This window comes from Paroedura picta, chromosome 4 (genome assembly GCF_049243985.1).
Source record: "Paroedura picta isolate Pp20150507F chromosome 4, Ppicta_v3.0, whole genome shotgun sequence".
NCBI classification, from domain to species: Eukaryota; Metazoa; Chordata; class Lepidosauria; order Squamata; family Gekkonidae; genus Paroedura; species Paroedura picta.
Genome location: NC_135372.1, coordinates 99,607,984 through 99,621,681, shown reverse-complemented (window position 1 = coordinate 99,621,681; position 13,698 = coordinate 99,607,984). Strand labels below are relative to the sequence as shown.

General features: G+C 42.0%; 1 protein-coding gene across 13 annotated transcripts in view; it reads left to right on the top strand.

Moving 5' to 3' along the window:
• Positions 1-13,698, top strand: part of PLEKHA6 (pleckstrin homology domain containing A6) — a 225,659-nt gene that overhangs the window by 154,284 nt on the left and 57,677 nt on the right. For all 13 annotated transcript variants that reach the window (XM_077334649.1, XM_077334646.1, XM_077334643.1 and 10 more), the window contains 5 exons: positions 8,140-8,220; positions 8,652-8,766; positions 9,213-9,317; positions 9,883-9,955; positions 11,638-11,738. In XM_077334649.1, the coding sequence (XP_077190764.1) occupies positions 8,140-8,220; positions 8,652-8,766; positions 9,213-9,317; positions 9,883-9,955; positions 11,638-11,738 (475 nt within the window). The remainder of the gene's footprint in view (positions 1-8,139; positions 8,221-8,651; positions 8,767-9,212; positions 9,318-9,882; positions 9,956-11,637; positions 11,739-13,698) is intronic.

Here is a 13,698-nt window from a genome sequence, read left to right as displayed (position 1 = left end):
CCAGTCCTTTGGAATGGGTGAGGAAGGCACCTTCATGTGCAACATTTAGGAAGGATGTAAAGCAGTTTTATTCCAGAGAGGCTGATCTAATCCTGCAGTTCTGACCATGAATTTTAATTCTTGTGTGTGTTAATTCTGAGAGCATTTAAGTTTGAAATGGGTACATTTAATGTGGTTTTCTTTAAAAAAAAATTCTAATTGAGCTATTGTAATTTATGTCCTTGCAGCTTGACAGCTGCATTGTTTGCCACTCTGATGCCAAGAAGATAAATTGGGGTTAGGGTTGCCAACCTGCAGGTGGGACCTGGAGTTCTCCTGGAATTACAGTTGATCTCCAGGTTACACCTATCAATTCACCTGGAGAAAACAGCAGTTTCAGAGGGTCCTGGCTGAGCTCTCTCACCTTCCAAAACTCTCTCCTCCAGAGGCTATGATCCCAAATCTCCTGGAATTTCCCCACCTAGAATAGGCAACCCTCAGAGAGATAGAAAAGTATGGGTGCATAAAACAGTCAATAAATAACATTGTTCTTGTTGTTGCCTTTGTATCTTCAGAATGCACAGCTCTTTACAGAACGATAGAAAAGACATTTTCCTGCCCCAAGGAAGAGAGAGAAAAAGAACAAGAATGGTCTAGGGTAGGATAGGAAAGGGGAATGAGTGATGAATATAAGCAAAGGGAATTAGAGGAACTGATACGTGGTTGTGTTGGGAGATGAAGACCAGGGCTTCTGAGCTGACATTTTTATTGCAGAACACAGTGTTCATGGGTGCAAACCCCAGTCACTCTCTGATCCCCCTGCTGAGGAGCAGCACGAACACTGTCACAGTTGAAGGTTTGTGCTGCTCTTTCCACGTGAAATGTTTTCTTTCTCCTGGCTTGACCCTGCGGTTAAGTGATAACTTGGCTGGTTCTGCCTCATTGTCAACCTGGCAAAGTCACCAGTCATGGTGTGATTCCTTTTTTTGAAATGCAGTAGTAGACACACGGCTTCCCTTGCCTTGGTTATTTGTCTTAAAAATTATAAGAGGGGCAGAGGGGTGTCCACTTACTTCCTGATTGGAAATTCCATGTTTCAAATACAGCAGGCTCAGTCTTAGGCTGAGGAGGACACTCTGTCATTGGGGAGGTAGGCTAATGAAAGTTCCTTACTTTATCTGATAGGAGCAAAGCTTGGAAAGTACTGACTAATGTTTGACCTGGGGAGGTGGAATTTATACATTTGTGGGTGCTATTGTATACTTTCAAGTGGAAATCTGCAAGAGTTTTTGGGCTGGGGTTTAGTCACTTTGGCTTCTGGTCTTGACTCAAACCTGGCACTGCACAGTTGCAGAGTGCTGGTTGCTCGTGTGTTTACTTCAGGCAAGGTACTAGCATGTTGGGATAGCTTTGCTCTTACTGTAGCAGGCATGAGTTCCTGGAGGCTCAGCAGCCTTTGTGACATTTGCACGATGGTGTCATGTAACTCAGGATACCAATGGAGAGAAGTAAAATGCCAGCTGGTGTTTTGGGCACTGGTCTGGGAAATGGAAGGATCCTAACAAAATGTCATAGTGGCTTTAGGGTGTGATGTTTATTCCCTCTGGGCCTCTTTGCTGGATCTTAAGGTGGACATTTGTTATCCACAACTGATAGCCACTGCCTGATATATTTTTATCCCAATCCTCTTCCAAGGACCTAGGAACAATACACATGGCCTTCCCACTTTTGTCTTTACAACAACCCTATAAAGTGGTTTACAATGAGAGATGGTGATTGTTCCAAGGTCATCCAGTGAGTTTCATGATGGAGTGGGGATTTGAATCATAGAATCATAGAGTTGGAAGGGGCCATACAGGCCATCTAGTCCAACCCCCTGCTCAACGCAGGATCAGCCCAAAGCATCCTAAAGAATCAGGGTCACCCACATCCTAGTCCATCATTCTGGCCACTGCGCTGTACTTGCTGTCATTGCCAATATTTTGAATCATATAACACTGGATCATTCTTGCATTCTTGTGAAAATAGCAGTGGTGAAACTAGAAGTGATTCATTGGTGGTATATTAATTTTACAGACCTGTATAACATGCAAAATTGAGAATGCCAAAGACAAAAATCACAAAACTTGGTCTTCAGCATGTGAAGACTCAGATCCCCAAAGCTCTTTCCTGGGATATTTTAACCCAGCCATAACTGGTCCCCTCACTTTCTATTTATATAAAGTCACCAGTGCCTTTAGTCTCACTAGTCCTAGGATTTGCATCTTGTCCAGAACTTATATCCTCTCTTAATTTAAGCATGGCTAAATGAACAAAAACTGAAATTAATGAGTATTGCTTTGCATTTGCTCCAGTGTTTCAGAACCTCTGCATTGGATAAATCATCTGCCATCATGGACTTCCATGAAAAATGTGTTCTTAGACCATATCAGAAAACAGCTTCTAGGGGCCTGTAGCAGAAAGTTCCCTTTAACTGACCCCCTATAGCAGGAGTATTTCAGCTTTCAGTTGATTTTTGACCAGCACTTGGACAATACTAATCTAGAGTATCTATCTTCTGGTTTTACCCTTGTGCATAGCATGAGTGGGTTCTGTCCAGGGTCCTGATGCCTTGACCGTATGGTCACTAGTACTGCTTGCCTTGGCCCCAAACCCTTCTGGCGGGGGCTTTGCTTTCCATAACTCTACCACCTCTTTAGGCCTCTTCCTTGATCCAAATATGTGATTTGGTTAGAGGATGATTAAGTCCAAAGCCTGCTACAGGCCCCTAGTAGCTGTGTCCAGGGCAAGGCATAAGGATATCCTTTTGTCCTTTTCTGTTCTCACAGTTCCTTATAGTGCATTAAGAACTAAGTGCCCCCATATTTTTTCCTGTATTATTCATGATCTTAGCATCATCCCCTTGCTTTATGTATTATAATTCACCTTAAAATAAGGTGAGTCAGTTACAGTTTGTTAGACAGCATATGCCCTTAATCTGCTCCAGGCAATTGCTCCAGGACTCTGTCCTTGAATCCAGCAGAATATCCTTGATGGCAATGGTCTTTACCATTGTACCTGATCTCAGAGCATCTCTCTGCCACTACCAATGAATTACAGAGCTTGTGTTTTGCGCCTTTTTGCTATAATGAAATAGAATCTGTATTGCATTGGGAGAGGCCAAGAATGAGCCTTGGAGGTGGGATGGGTGGGTTCCAAGAGCACACTGGTTGTTCTGAAGGCAGCTGATAATGATTTAAATGTTAGGACAGTGTAATGTGTATCATCAGTATATCTATTTATGAATTGTGCCATAAGGGATATGATAAAGCTGCAAAATAGGGGTGGGGGTGGGATTTCTCTAGAAACATGAGCAAAGTCCCAGAGTTGCAGTAAAATATGAAATCTAAAAGGGAGGATTAAATCTTTTGAATATAAATAATATCTGTAGCTTTAAGAAAATAATGTCTACTGAACTCTCAGCATCCATTGAGAGTTGCTAAGTAATAACAACAATATTACCAAACTTTCCAAGCTTCAGTTTCTGGAAAGCAAAGCTATGGGGGGCGGGGAGAGTGGGACTTGACTGGGAGACAAGAATAGTCCTGGGAAAGGTCCTGTTTAACCTCCACAGTCATGTTCTGTAGGGTCTGCAAAACAGAGCTATTTTGCCAGGGCTATGATTGAGGCCAGGAATCATACCACCAAACAACATAGTATTGGCTGGCCTCCCCCCTTCCCCCTGAGGATACATCTATGGGAAAACATCTATTGATGCATCAAAGGTGATTCCATCCACTAAAGAATGAGCCCTCCTCAATGACAACTGGTGCATATTTTGTGGAAACTGTAAAATGTTTCTAAATGTAATCATGATTTTAATGCTATTTATTGTATCTTAGTGATTAACGTTACCCACCCTGAGCCTCATGGGAAGGGCAGGGTATAAAAATAAAGCTTTATTTATTTGTTTGTTTGTTTAATGCCCCCTGTTGGGTGAGGACTTACCAGAGAGAGGCCCAGTAGCAGCCACTGGTGACTTCCTGCTCACGTAACTACAGCTTTGGAAAGAGGGCCTATGAAACAAAGGTTTTCCATTGACTGAAAGTGGCTAGGCAACTTCGATGAGAGCTATTCAGCAATTTAACCTGTTGATTCCATGTAGCCAGAAATGTCTTTGAGAGAAGGCTGTCAATGTCCGTTCTTGTGACTGATCTTGTGCAGTGATGTGGGGCAGAAAATTTTCCAAGATGGAAATTTTTCTATCCCACACATGTAAATATGTTTTAGCTCTCATTGTTTTAGCTCTCGTTCAGTTTAGCTCTCATTGTCAGGGCTGTTGTGCTGCTGCCTTTTTTCTGTGGCTGTGCATATAGAAACTACTTCTTGCAGGACTTGGTGAGCAGACTTTGCTTATTTTAGGATGCAGTATCTGCCCCCCCCCCCTTCTCTGGGGCTAATTTTAACTTCCCAGGTGTGTTGGTGTGGGGTGTGTGCGTGGGAAATTCTAGTAAAAGCATGGTAGCAACAGGTTAAATACCCTTTCCCCCACATTAGGCTTCTCTGATCTTCACATCTACTCAGTAGGGTTAATGATTGCCTAATGGGAGAGTCTAATTGTGGATCTCCCACTCTTGTCTAATTTGACCCAAAGTTGCCAATTTGTTTGGGATTGAGATTTGGGGTTCTCTTAGACTACAATAGCTGAAGTCTCTGGTGTTCTGTGCTAGTCCTCTAGTATCTGGGGTGACTTTGCTTCTTTTATTTACTACTAGTTAATTACTTTGCAAGAATCTTTCTCTAGTGTATTTGTTCTTTGGTGTTGGATTGCCAGGTTTCTGCTCTTGAGATGGTCTGTTGTCTCAGGCCAGTCACCAAAAGAACACAGTCTGCTGCATATTCTGTCTGACTTCTTACCCCTAGTCCACTCTTCTGACTGTTCAAGAGCAAAACTGGAGAATGGGATGGGCAAGTTGATGAAGGGATCGGAGATGCACTAAGGTAGAGGGACAGCTGCATCTTCTCTCAGTTCCTCAGACCGCTTGTGATTTAACTGCATGGATTACATGAAGTCCTACTTTTGGACTGAGGGTGAACAAATGATCTGCAGTATCAAGGAGGTTGTGTGGGATTTAAAAACATGGAAAATCATATATTTGAACCAAGGGGTGCATTATTTCCCCTAATCAATGCCGTTTGTTCTCCCCCCAAGACTACTTACATGTGTGTCGTCATTTATCTTTCTTCCATGTGTACACATGACAAGAAACTATTTTGTTTTTAACTTTTGCAGTCCACACAACAGGTTTATGGTGTGTATTTTCTACTCATGGCAGGGATAAAGACAATGTTGTAGACTGAAGGGAGAGCACAAAGGAGGGGGCTTATTTGCCCTCCTCTAGACAAAAATATAAACTACCACAGAAGTAATGAAGCTCTGTTGTCCAAGATAACACAATTTGTTCTAATTAAAACCTGTGTCTGGAAAAGCACATCCCAGAATTCTGCTGTCTTAATTTATTTTGACTTCTGTAATTTAATATTTTCTTTTATATAGCCAGTTTGCTGCAACAGCATTTGTACAAGAACAAAAAGCTCATGGTAAGACCTGTTGTAGACTCTGTGGTTCCTAGTGAGAGCTGCTGTACACAGAGGGCATAATCTGATGGCCGATTGCTGGACTGTGCCACTTCAGACTTCAGTTTTGACTGCTTCCTATTCCCCACAAATAGTGAATTAGCTCATCAGGAACATAGTTCTACTAAACTTTTCTCCCTGAGTTACTACATGCATGGAATGTTCATGTGGGGAACCTTGAAAATGACGCTCAGTCTGAAGTGATACTATGCAGCATTTTGCCACCTGCATTCCGTGTAGATTGACACTTGCTAGCCCTGTAGGAGGAGTAATTTTCTTTCTAAATTACGAAATATCCTTTGAGACAAGTAGAGGAACTAAGGCTGGCACGAATGTACATTTGTGCAGTTCTCATGGTGTTTTCAGAAATGACAGAAACTCGCTTCTGAAATTTGCAGTGCAGTCCTAAACTAAATTAACCCAAGCCCAGAGAGTTGGAGAATATTAATTCTGCATAGGATTGCACAATAAGGTGCTTGTTTGTGAACAGAGAATTAGGAATATGAAAATCCATGTTTGAATGGTGACAGTGATTAGGATCCTCATGGAGATGCATGAGATGCAAAATAGCACTCTAACAGTCCACTTTTCAAAGTATTTATTGGCACAGGGTAAGTGTAAGTTTCCATGTGTATGTTCCTATACCTCTGCAAGAGGGATGTGGTTGAGGTCGACCTGAATCAACCACCTTCCATTGGCCCCTGAGCCTCCCTCCCATGAAAACCACTGCGGTTCATCCAGCCCATGGGGTCATCAGTATGATATCGTTGAATTGATGTTCTCACCATTGTTCTACTTTTCTATTATATTGTTCTATTGTTATCACTGTATTGTTACTATTGTTACTATTTATATGACTTATCTGTATTTTTTCCCTGTTTAATGTAAACCACCCTGAGCCTCAGGGGAGGGTGATACATACATACATACATACATACATACATACATACATACATACATACATACATACATACATACCTCTGCTCTGCGGTTATGAATCTGCTGGTCATCCGGGGCCCCTAGGACATTCGCCTGGCCTCAGCCAGGGCCAGGGCTTTTTCAGCCTTGGCCTGGGGGAACGAGCTCCTAGAAGAGCTAAGGGCCCTGCTGGAGTTGTCAGCTTTCTGCAGGGCCTGCAAGACGGAGTTCTTCTGCCAGGCATATGGTTGAGGCCAGGTTGAGGTCCTGGAGTTACTATCAGCGGATCCCCTAGAATTAGTTAGATCAGGACCCTTACTGCTAACAAAAGAGCACCTGACTGCAGCTGGGGGGGGGGGGAGAAGGGGAGTTAAGTCCAATGAATAGCCATCTTTTAATGTATTGGGGGTTTTATGGGTTGGGTTGTTTTATTCTTTTATTGTCAACTGCCGAGAGTCTCGGAGAGTGGCAGTATATTACTTAAAATATAAATAAATACATACATACATGAATAAAATTATAGCCATTAGAATCCTACAACTGCAATAAAAACAGTCTCTATGTTTATTTCATCCATGCACATTCAAGAAAAGGACTCTTTCTTACACATCACTGTAATGTGATTTCAGTTCCATGGCTTGAATGGTGATAACTACAATTATCAAAGTTATCCTTAAGTACTGACAATGACTGGAGTGAATTTCCATGTACAGTTAGGGAACTGCAGAGATTTTGTTCAAGTCTTAGGTCTGATGAGAAGGATGATATTCACAGATTGTTGAATTCACAGTTTTGTTTACTGATGCTTGCAAAAGCCCTTCCTTGCATCCTGCTCATCAGACGTATGTGACTTCCTTTTCGGGATAGGGCATTCCTGTAGATGCTGTTTATTTATCTGGGGGAACCAGATCAATAGGGGGAAGGGAACTCCATAGAAATTGACATTAAAGAAGCTAATGGGAGAGTTGCTTTATGGTGTGCAGACTTGTCAAAACTGAGTCATTTAACCCTTCTCTGAGTATATATAGTTTGTTGATTCCTTGGAAGCTGCTTGTAGCATATTTTAGACAGCAACAATGGGGTGAAGCTTTGGTGCATATATATCCATCTTGGATATATTCGAGGGGGGGGGGTGCAAATCTTTTTGCTACTTTAAAGTGCCTGTGATCACCAGATAATGAACAGTAATGGGATGGCCTGTGGTTCAAAATGATGGGCCTCACATGCACCAGACACTGGACAGCTAGGACATAGCTAGGACATAAAGAAAGACTATTTAATTAGGATTTGGCAGAGAGGACAAATGGCCCATGTAGAGGCTTAGAATAACCAATTAAATAGATACCACAACATGTGGTTGATACTTGGAAAATGTTAGATGATTAACAGTGCACAGTTAAGAACACTTTCCTGAGAGGAAGCCTAATTAGGTAGGTTTGAGTAGGATGGAGTTATTAATAAAATATTATTAATGTACATTAATATAATATCGGTGTTGATGAATGGTTTGATGAAGATGTAATAGTGATTTTAATGTTATTGATGATGGTTCACAGGTATGGAGTGCATTCACCTATGCCATCTAATTAATGCATAGCCTATTTCTCTCCCTTTCTGTTTTTTCAGCCATAATGAAAGACAGAACACTTTTCTTCACCCAGTGACTGGCCAGATACCAGAAGAAAACAACCAATTTGATCTGCAAAAGTAGGTTTCCTTTAGTTTTTTGCCATTTGGTTTGGTTTTGCCATTTGGTTTGCCATTTGTGGTTTGAAAAAGCTCAGTGGCCACAGGAGCCACTAAAAATCCGTTGCATCCTATTTAAACCACAAATCCAGCTCTAGAGATGATGGCACGAATTTTCCATGAAGCAAAGCACAGGCAACTTGTGTGCGTATAGAATTCACACAGTATAAATCTATATCCCATTGAAGCTGTTTACTTGATTTGTTTTCAATGAATCTTGGCTGAAGCATGTATATCCTCTATAATCTGCCTTGAATCTCAATGAGAAATGTGAACTATAAACAATGTAAATGAAATATGCATAAGATTGTGCACACAGTGATATTGTAGGTAAGATGCTAGAACAATATCATTCAGAAATAGCCCTCTCACCTCGTCTCTCTCCATTCCAGTTCTGCCTCGGACATGTCAAACAAAACAGGCAGCAAGCGGCCGGCACCAGTCAATAGTGAATCTTCTAATCATACTATGGTTTCAGAGGCACCTCAGGAACGACCCAATGGCCGGGTATGTTTAATAGAATAATATGACCTCTTGTGACCTTGATTCCTTTTTCTCTGTGTACAATGAGGGCGACTGTACTGACCTGTCAATATGATTTCAGATATAGAACTATTTTTTAATAATAAACATGAGTATCTGCTATTTACTGTTTCTTTATTTAAACATCCATACCCTACTTTTTCTTGTTAGTTTCAAGGAAACTAACAGTCTTTTGCCCTGAAGAGGAAAAAGTCACAGCTAGGGGCTGTTTTAAATAACGAAGGAAAGATAAATCACGTTTTCAATTGGAGTTTCCTGGAAACAAATGTTATATACACAAACCAATACTTGCTTGTGACTGGAATTGATGGTATTGCCTGGGGGATTCTGTATTAGCTTCTGTTTTGTTTGGGGGTAAATGGGTTCAATCATCTGTTTCCCGAAAACTTTTCTCTTCTGTTTTCCTCAAGGCCTCACGTTCCTCTAGGAAGGGGATTGCATTTGGGAAACGCTCCAACTCCATGAAGAGGAATCCCAATGCAGCAGTGACCAAGAGTGGCTGGCTCTTCAAGCAGGTGAAACTCTTGCCCTCCCCCATGCTGTGATATGACCTCATTTCTTTCCAAATATTCCCTTTCCTTTGAACCAAATCTGCATCTGGAAGATGGCTAAGAAATGCTTCATGCAGGTCATTGCCTTTTCTCCCACTATTACATGATATTCCTTGCAATGTTGTGGAATGAGCTATCGAGTACCCAGCAGTATCCATCTGTCCCAGGGTTTCCCCCTTCAAGGTCCCCATGTAAAACCCTAGTGTCAATTGGGCTGGCTTCCATGTCCCACAGAGTTGTAACTGCAAGTGTTGGGCAACATTGTACTTGTCTTGTAACTTGACAAGCTCTCCGCATGACTTCCCATTGCACTGTCTCTGAAAGTTCTATATTTATTTAGGGAATTTATATGCCCCCTCTGTGGAGAACTGCTGGAGGAAGCTAATAAAATACAATTTTCCATCACTTCTGTGGGACAAATATCAGTCATGCTGTGTTTCATGGGAAGTATTTCAAACTTCTCTTATTCTGTATTGTGAACAGTGCTATCATTAGGATATAATATTCATTTTCCAATGTCTCTTTCCAGGCCAGTTCAGGGGTGAAGCAATGGAATAAGCGCTGGTTTGTGCTGGTGGATCGCTGCCTTTTCTACTACAAAGGTTTGTGGCAGAACACAAATCGGAAAACATTCTGCAAAGGAATATTCACTAAAAAAATATTCACTATTAATCGTTTCAAGACAAGCTGAAGAATGTATGCTTTAGCTCCAATCAAGCGCAACAGCTGGAGTGTTTCCCTCTATTATTGGTCTCTGGGCTTCCCATGAGAGTAAATTACACTATCTTGCCATTCTTCTGGCGTTATACTCTCAAGCAGTATCTCCATATCCACATAACAGATGGAGGCAGGGCGATCCTTGGATGTCCAGGAATATATGAACCTACTATGTCATTCATATTGCTCATTGTCTGACTGGGAGTGTTTTCCAGGTTCTTGGGCTGAGAAATTGTTTTTAAACACCTGTGACCTGAGATCTTCCATGAAATAGAGTTAAATGGTATTTGTGGTGAAAATAATAGGGAATGCCAGATTGGTTGAGAAAGAAAAAGGCCTCTTGCATTTTGAACCTGCTAGTGTGTCTGTTCAAATATTATCTTCTTCTGCTGGCAGCAGCACTCCAAGGGCATAGACAGAGGAAAGGCTTGCTGTCCAAGATCTTTTAACTGGAGACAAAAGGACTGAATCTGGCTGACACATGTTCTCCTACTTGCTGAGAATGTATAGCAAGCTAGATTTGGTTATTAGCAGTCATGCATCCTTTTTCTCCCTCAACATCGTGGTAACATCTCAGGCAGCCATGCAATTATGAACTATGTAAAGGAATATGAGTAGCAAAAGAAATTGGGTAACTTATTGGGTCATAATGTCTCTGGTGAACATGTTTGGGGCAGCTGTACCCTTATTTGCCTTATATAATGAGCTAGATCTTTGACTCTTTCTCTCAACAACCCCACAGAATAGGTTTCCTGCCAATGCTATAAGCATTCATTCTCCTTCTCTTTCAAAATCTGTCAATCCTCCTTCCCTGAATAAACAATTATAGTTGCCATCCAGGCTCAAGTTTAGTGTGATGGGCTGATAATGGGGGCACAAAAGGGGAGGAGCTAAGCAGAAAGTGTTGGTAACACATGTAAGATGGTGGTTTCCAATATGTGTGGTGTATGTGTGTGTCATATTCCATTCCTCAGATGTCTACAGAAAGTACAATAACACCAGATTTTAGAAAACTCCAGATCAGTAAACATCAATCATATTTCCTTTTCATGCTCCTTGATGCCAAACTACACCTCCTACACCTGTTTGCTTGGTACCCCTGATATTTTTGAAGCACATTGCAAGCACTTTTAATCTCTGTCACTTTCTATTAAAATGTATGGATTCCTCACATTCTTTAGTTCTCAGAGGTCTTCTGTCTGAGCCTTCTCGCAGGCAGTGTATCCAGAGAGTGAGCATGAATAATTAACTGAACAGTATTGTGAGCTATAAAGGTAACCGATACATGCTGGAGTGTATCAGTGAGCTTGCGAGTCTGAGTCAGAGGGAATAAGAAGTGCACAAAGGAGTTGCCTTCCACAAGTATAAACGGTTGCTCTCTGGACTCTGTTCCTTATTTTGGCACTAATGAGTATCTGACAGTCCTTGTTTGCCTCTGGCTCTGCATTGGAGAACATGGAGCATGTTTGACTGAGACATTCTGCTTCAACATCTGTGACCTCTTAGTGGGGAGGAGTGGACTTCCTTCCCTGCCTAACCTTTTGGCCTCCTGCTTACCTTCATGCAGATGAGAAGGAGGAAAGCATCTTGGGCAGCATCCCACTCCTCAGCTTCCGGGTTGCAGCTGTCCAGCCGTCAGATAACATCAGCAGGAAATACACGTTTAAGGTCAGTGCTCGGCTGAAATAGCACAGTATTCTTCCTGGTTCAGTGATTGAGGGTGTGGGGTAAAGGTATCCCCTGTGCAAGCACCGAATCATGTCTGACCCTTGGGGTGACGCCCTCTAGCGTTTTCATGGCAGACTCAATACGGGGTGGTTTGCCAGTGCCTTCCCCAGTCATTACCGTTTACCCCCCAGCAAGCTGGGTACTCATTTTACCAACCTCAAAAGGATGGAAGGCTGAGTCAACTTTGAGCCAGCTGCTGGGATTGAACTCCCAGCTTCATGGGCAAAGCTTTCAGATGGCTGCCTTACCACTCTGCGCCACAAGAGGCTCTTGTGGGTGTGGGGTAGAATCATACATAAGTCTTATGCAGGCAACAGTACTCTGCTATTCTTGTGCCGCTGCTCTTAGTTTCCTGTGGTATGGTTGGCTTTGTGGATGTTGCACAGAGGCCTTGTGCACCAAGGCTTAACCTGCACTGAAAGCCTGAAGTCAGTAATTACTTGGATTAAAAGGGTACCTGGATTACTTTATTTGTAACAACTCTACTACAAGGGCTAAACGTTACTAACGTGTCTTGAGTAGATTTTGGCTAGAAAGGATATAAAGTTACTAAATACATAAACAGAACAAGATGCTTTTGCACCTAGAGATAAATGCTTACGTGATTATTCAAACAACATGAACCACTTCCTCAGCTTTTGGAGGTCACGCTCCCATGCCTTTAATAGCATAATGGATAGCAAAGCAAGCAAACAAACCTACCTCTGCAAAGCAGTCATTTCTCCACTCAAAATTGGGGCCAAGGTGAATTAGCAGATGGAAGCCAAGGTAGGATAGGAGAAAATAGGACAAGATACAAAAGGGCCAGGACTCTAAGGAATCCCATGATGGAAAGTAACAGGACTACTGGGTCAGTTGGTATAAAGGTGGCTACCATTCACATAGCAGATTTGTGGGGCAAATGCTTGACTGTTTCTGCATGTTAATTACCATATTTGCCGGCGTATAAGACGACTGGGCGTATAAGACGACCCCCCAACATTTCCACTCAAAATACAGTACTATGGGCAACTATGGGCAGCTATGTCTATCCCAACTGAAGTGCACCCGGCGTATAGGACGACCCCCCCACTTGGAGGCATGTTTTTCAGAGGAAAAAAGTAGTCTTATATGCCAGCAAATACTGTACTCACCGCTCAAGGAAAGCAAATGGGATAGGGTGAAGGGACTAGCTTAGCTTTCCTTTTGGCTGCATCATAGTAGTTGTTCTATGTGAAAAGTGGTTGGTTTCAGGGAGGTATTTTCACAGTCCCGCAACTTCATCTTTGAAATAATGTGGTAGTTGAACACAAAAAGTTACGAGATAGCTTGAAGGGACTGGCAGGCAAAGAATGCAATATATGGAAAACAAATCCAGCCTGGGAAGTACAAGCCGCAGCCCAGCATCACCATGCCACAGGCTTCTGGAGGTGTCTAGAAATGGCTGTAACACATACAATCTCCTACAAATAATAGCATTTAGCTATCATTAACACACAAATGCTAATCTCCATTATAACAAAAATGATATAGATATAGGTATTGCACCAGAGAGGGGAAGTGAAGAGGAAGGGGGATAGAAAAAGTAGGAGTTGTGGATAAAGAGGCAGTTGTTAAAGGGGGGGGGGGTGGCATAGATAACTGCTGTGAAATATGATTAAAGTATTTTGCACATGGAATCAAACTTGCAATCAGCTTGAAAATAAAATCACCCGATAAGTGCTCTATGGGAAAAAATGCAAAAACCCCCCAACAAAACTGACATTGACCTGACATGGAGAAAACGAGTTGCCCAACAAAAAATTAGAAACACCCTAATAGAATTGTATATCCTAACTAACTACATATGCAAAAAATGTATGCCAATTAAAGGAGACTGACTGACAAATTGGGAGGACTGGCAAATACTCCGGAAGATAGA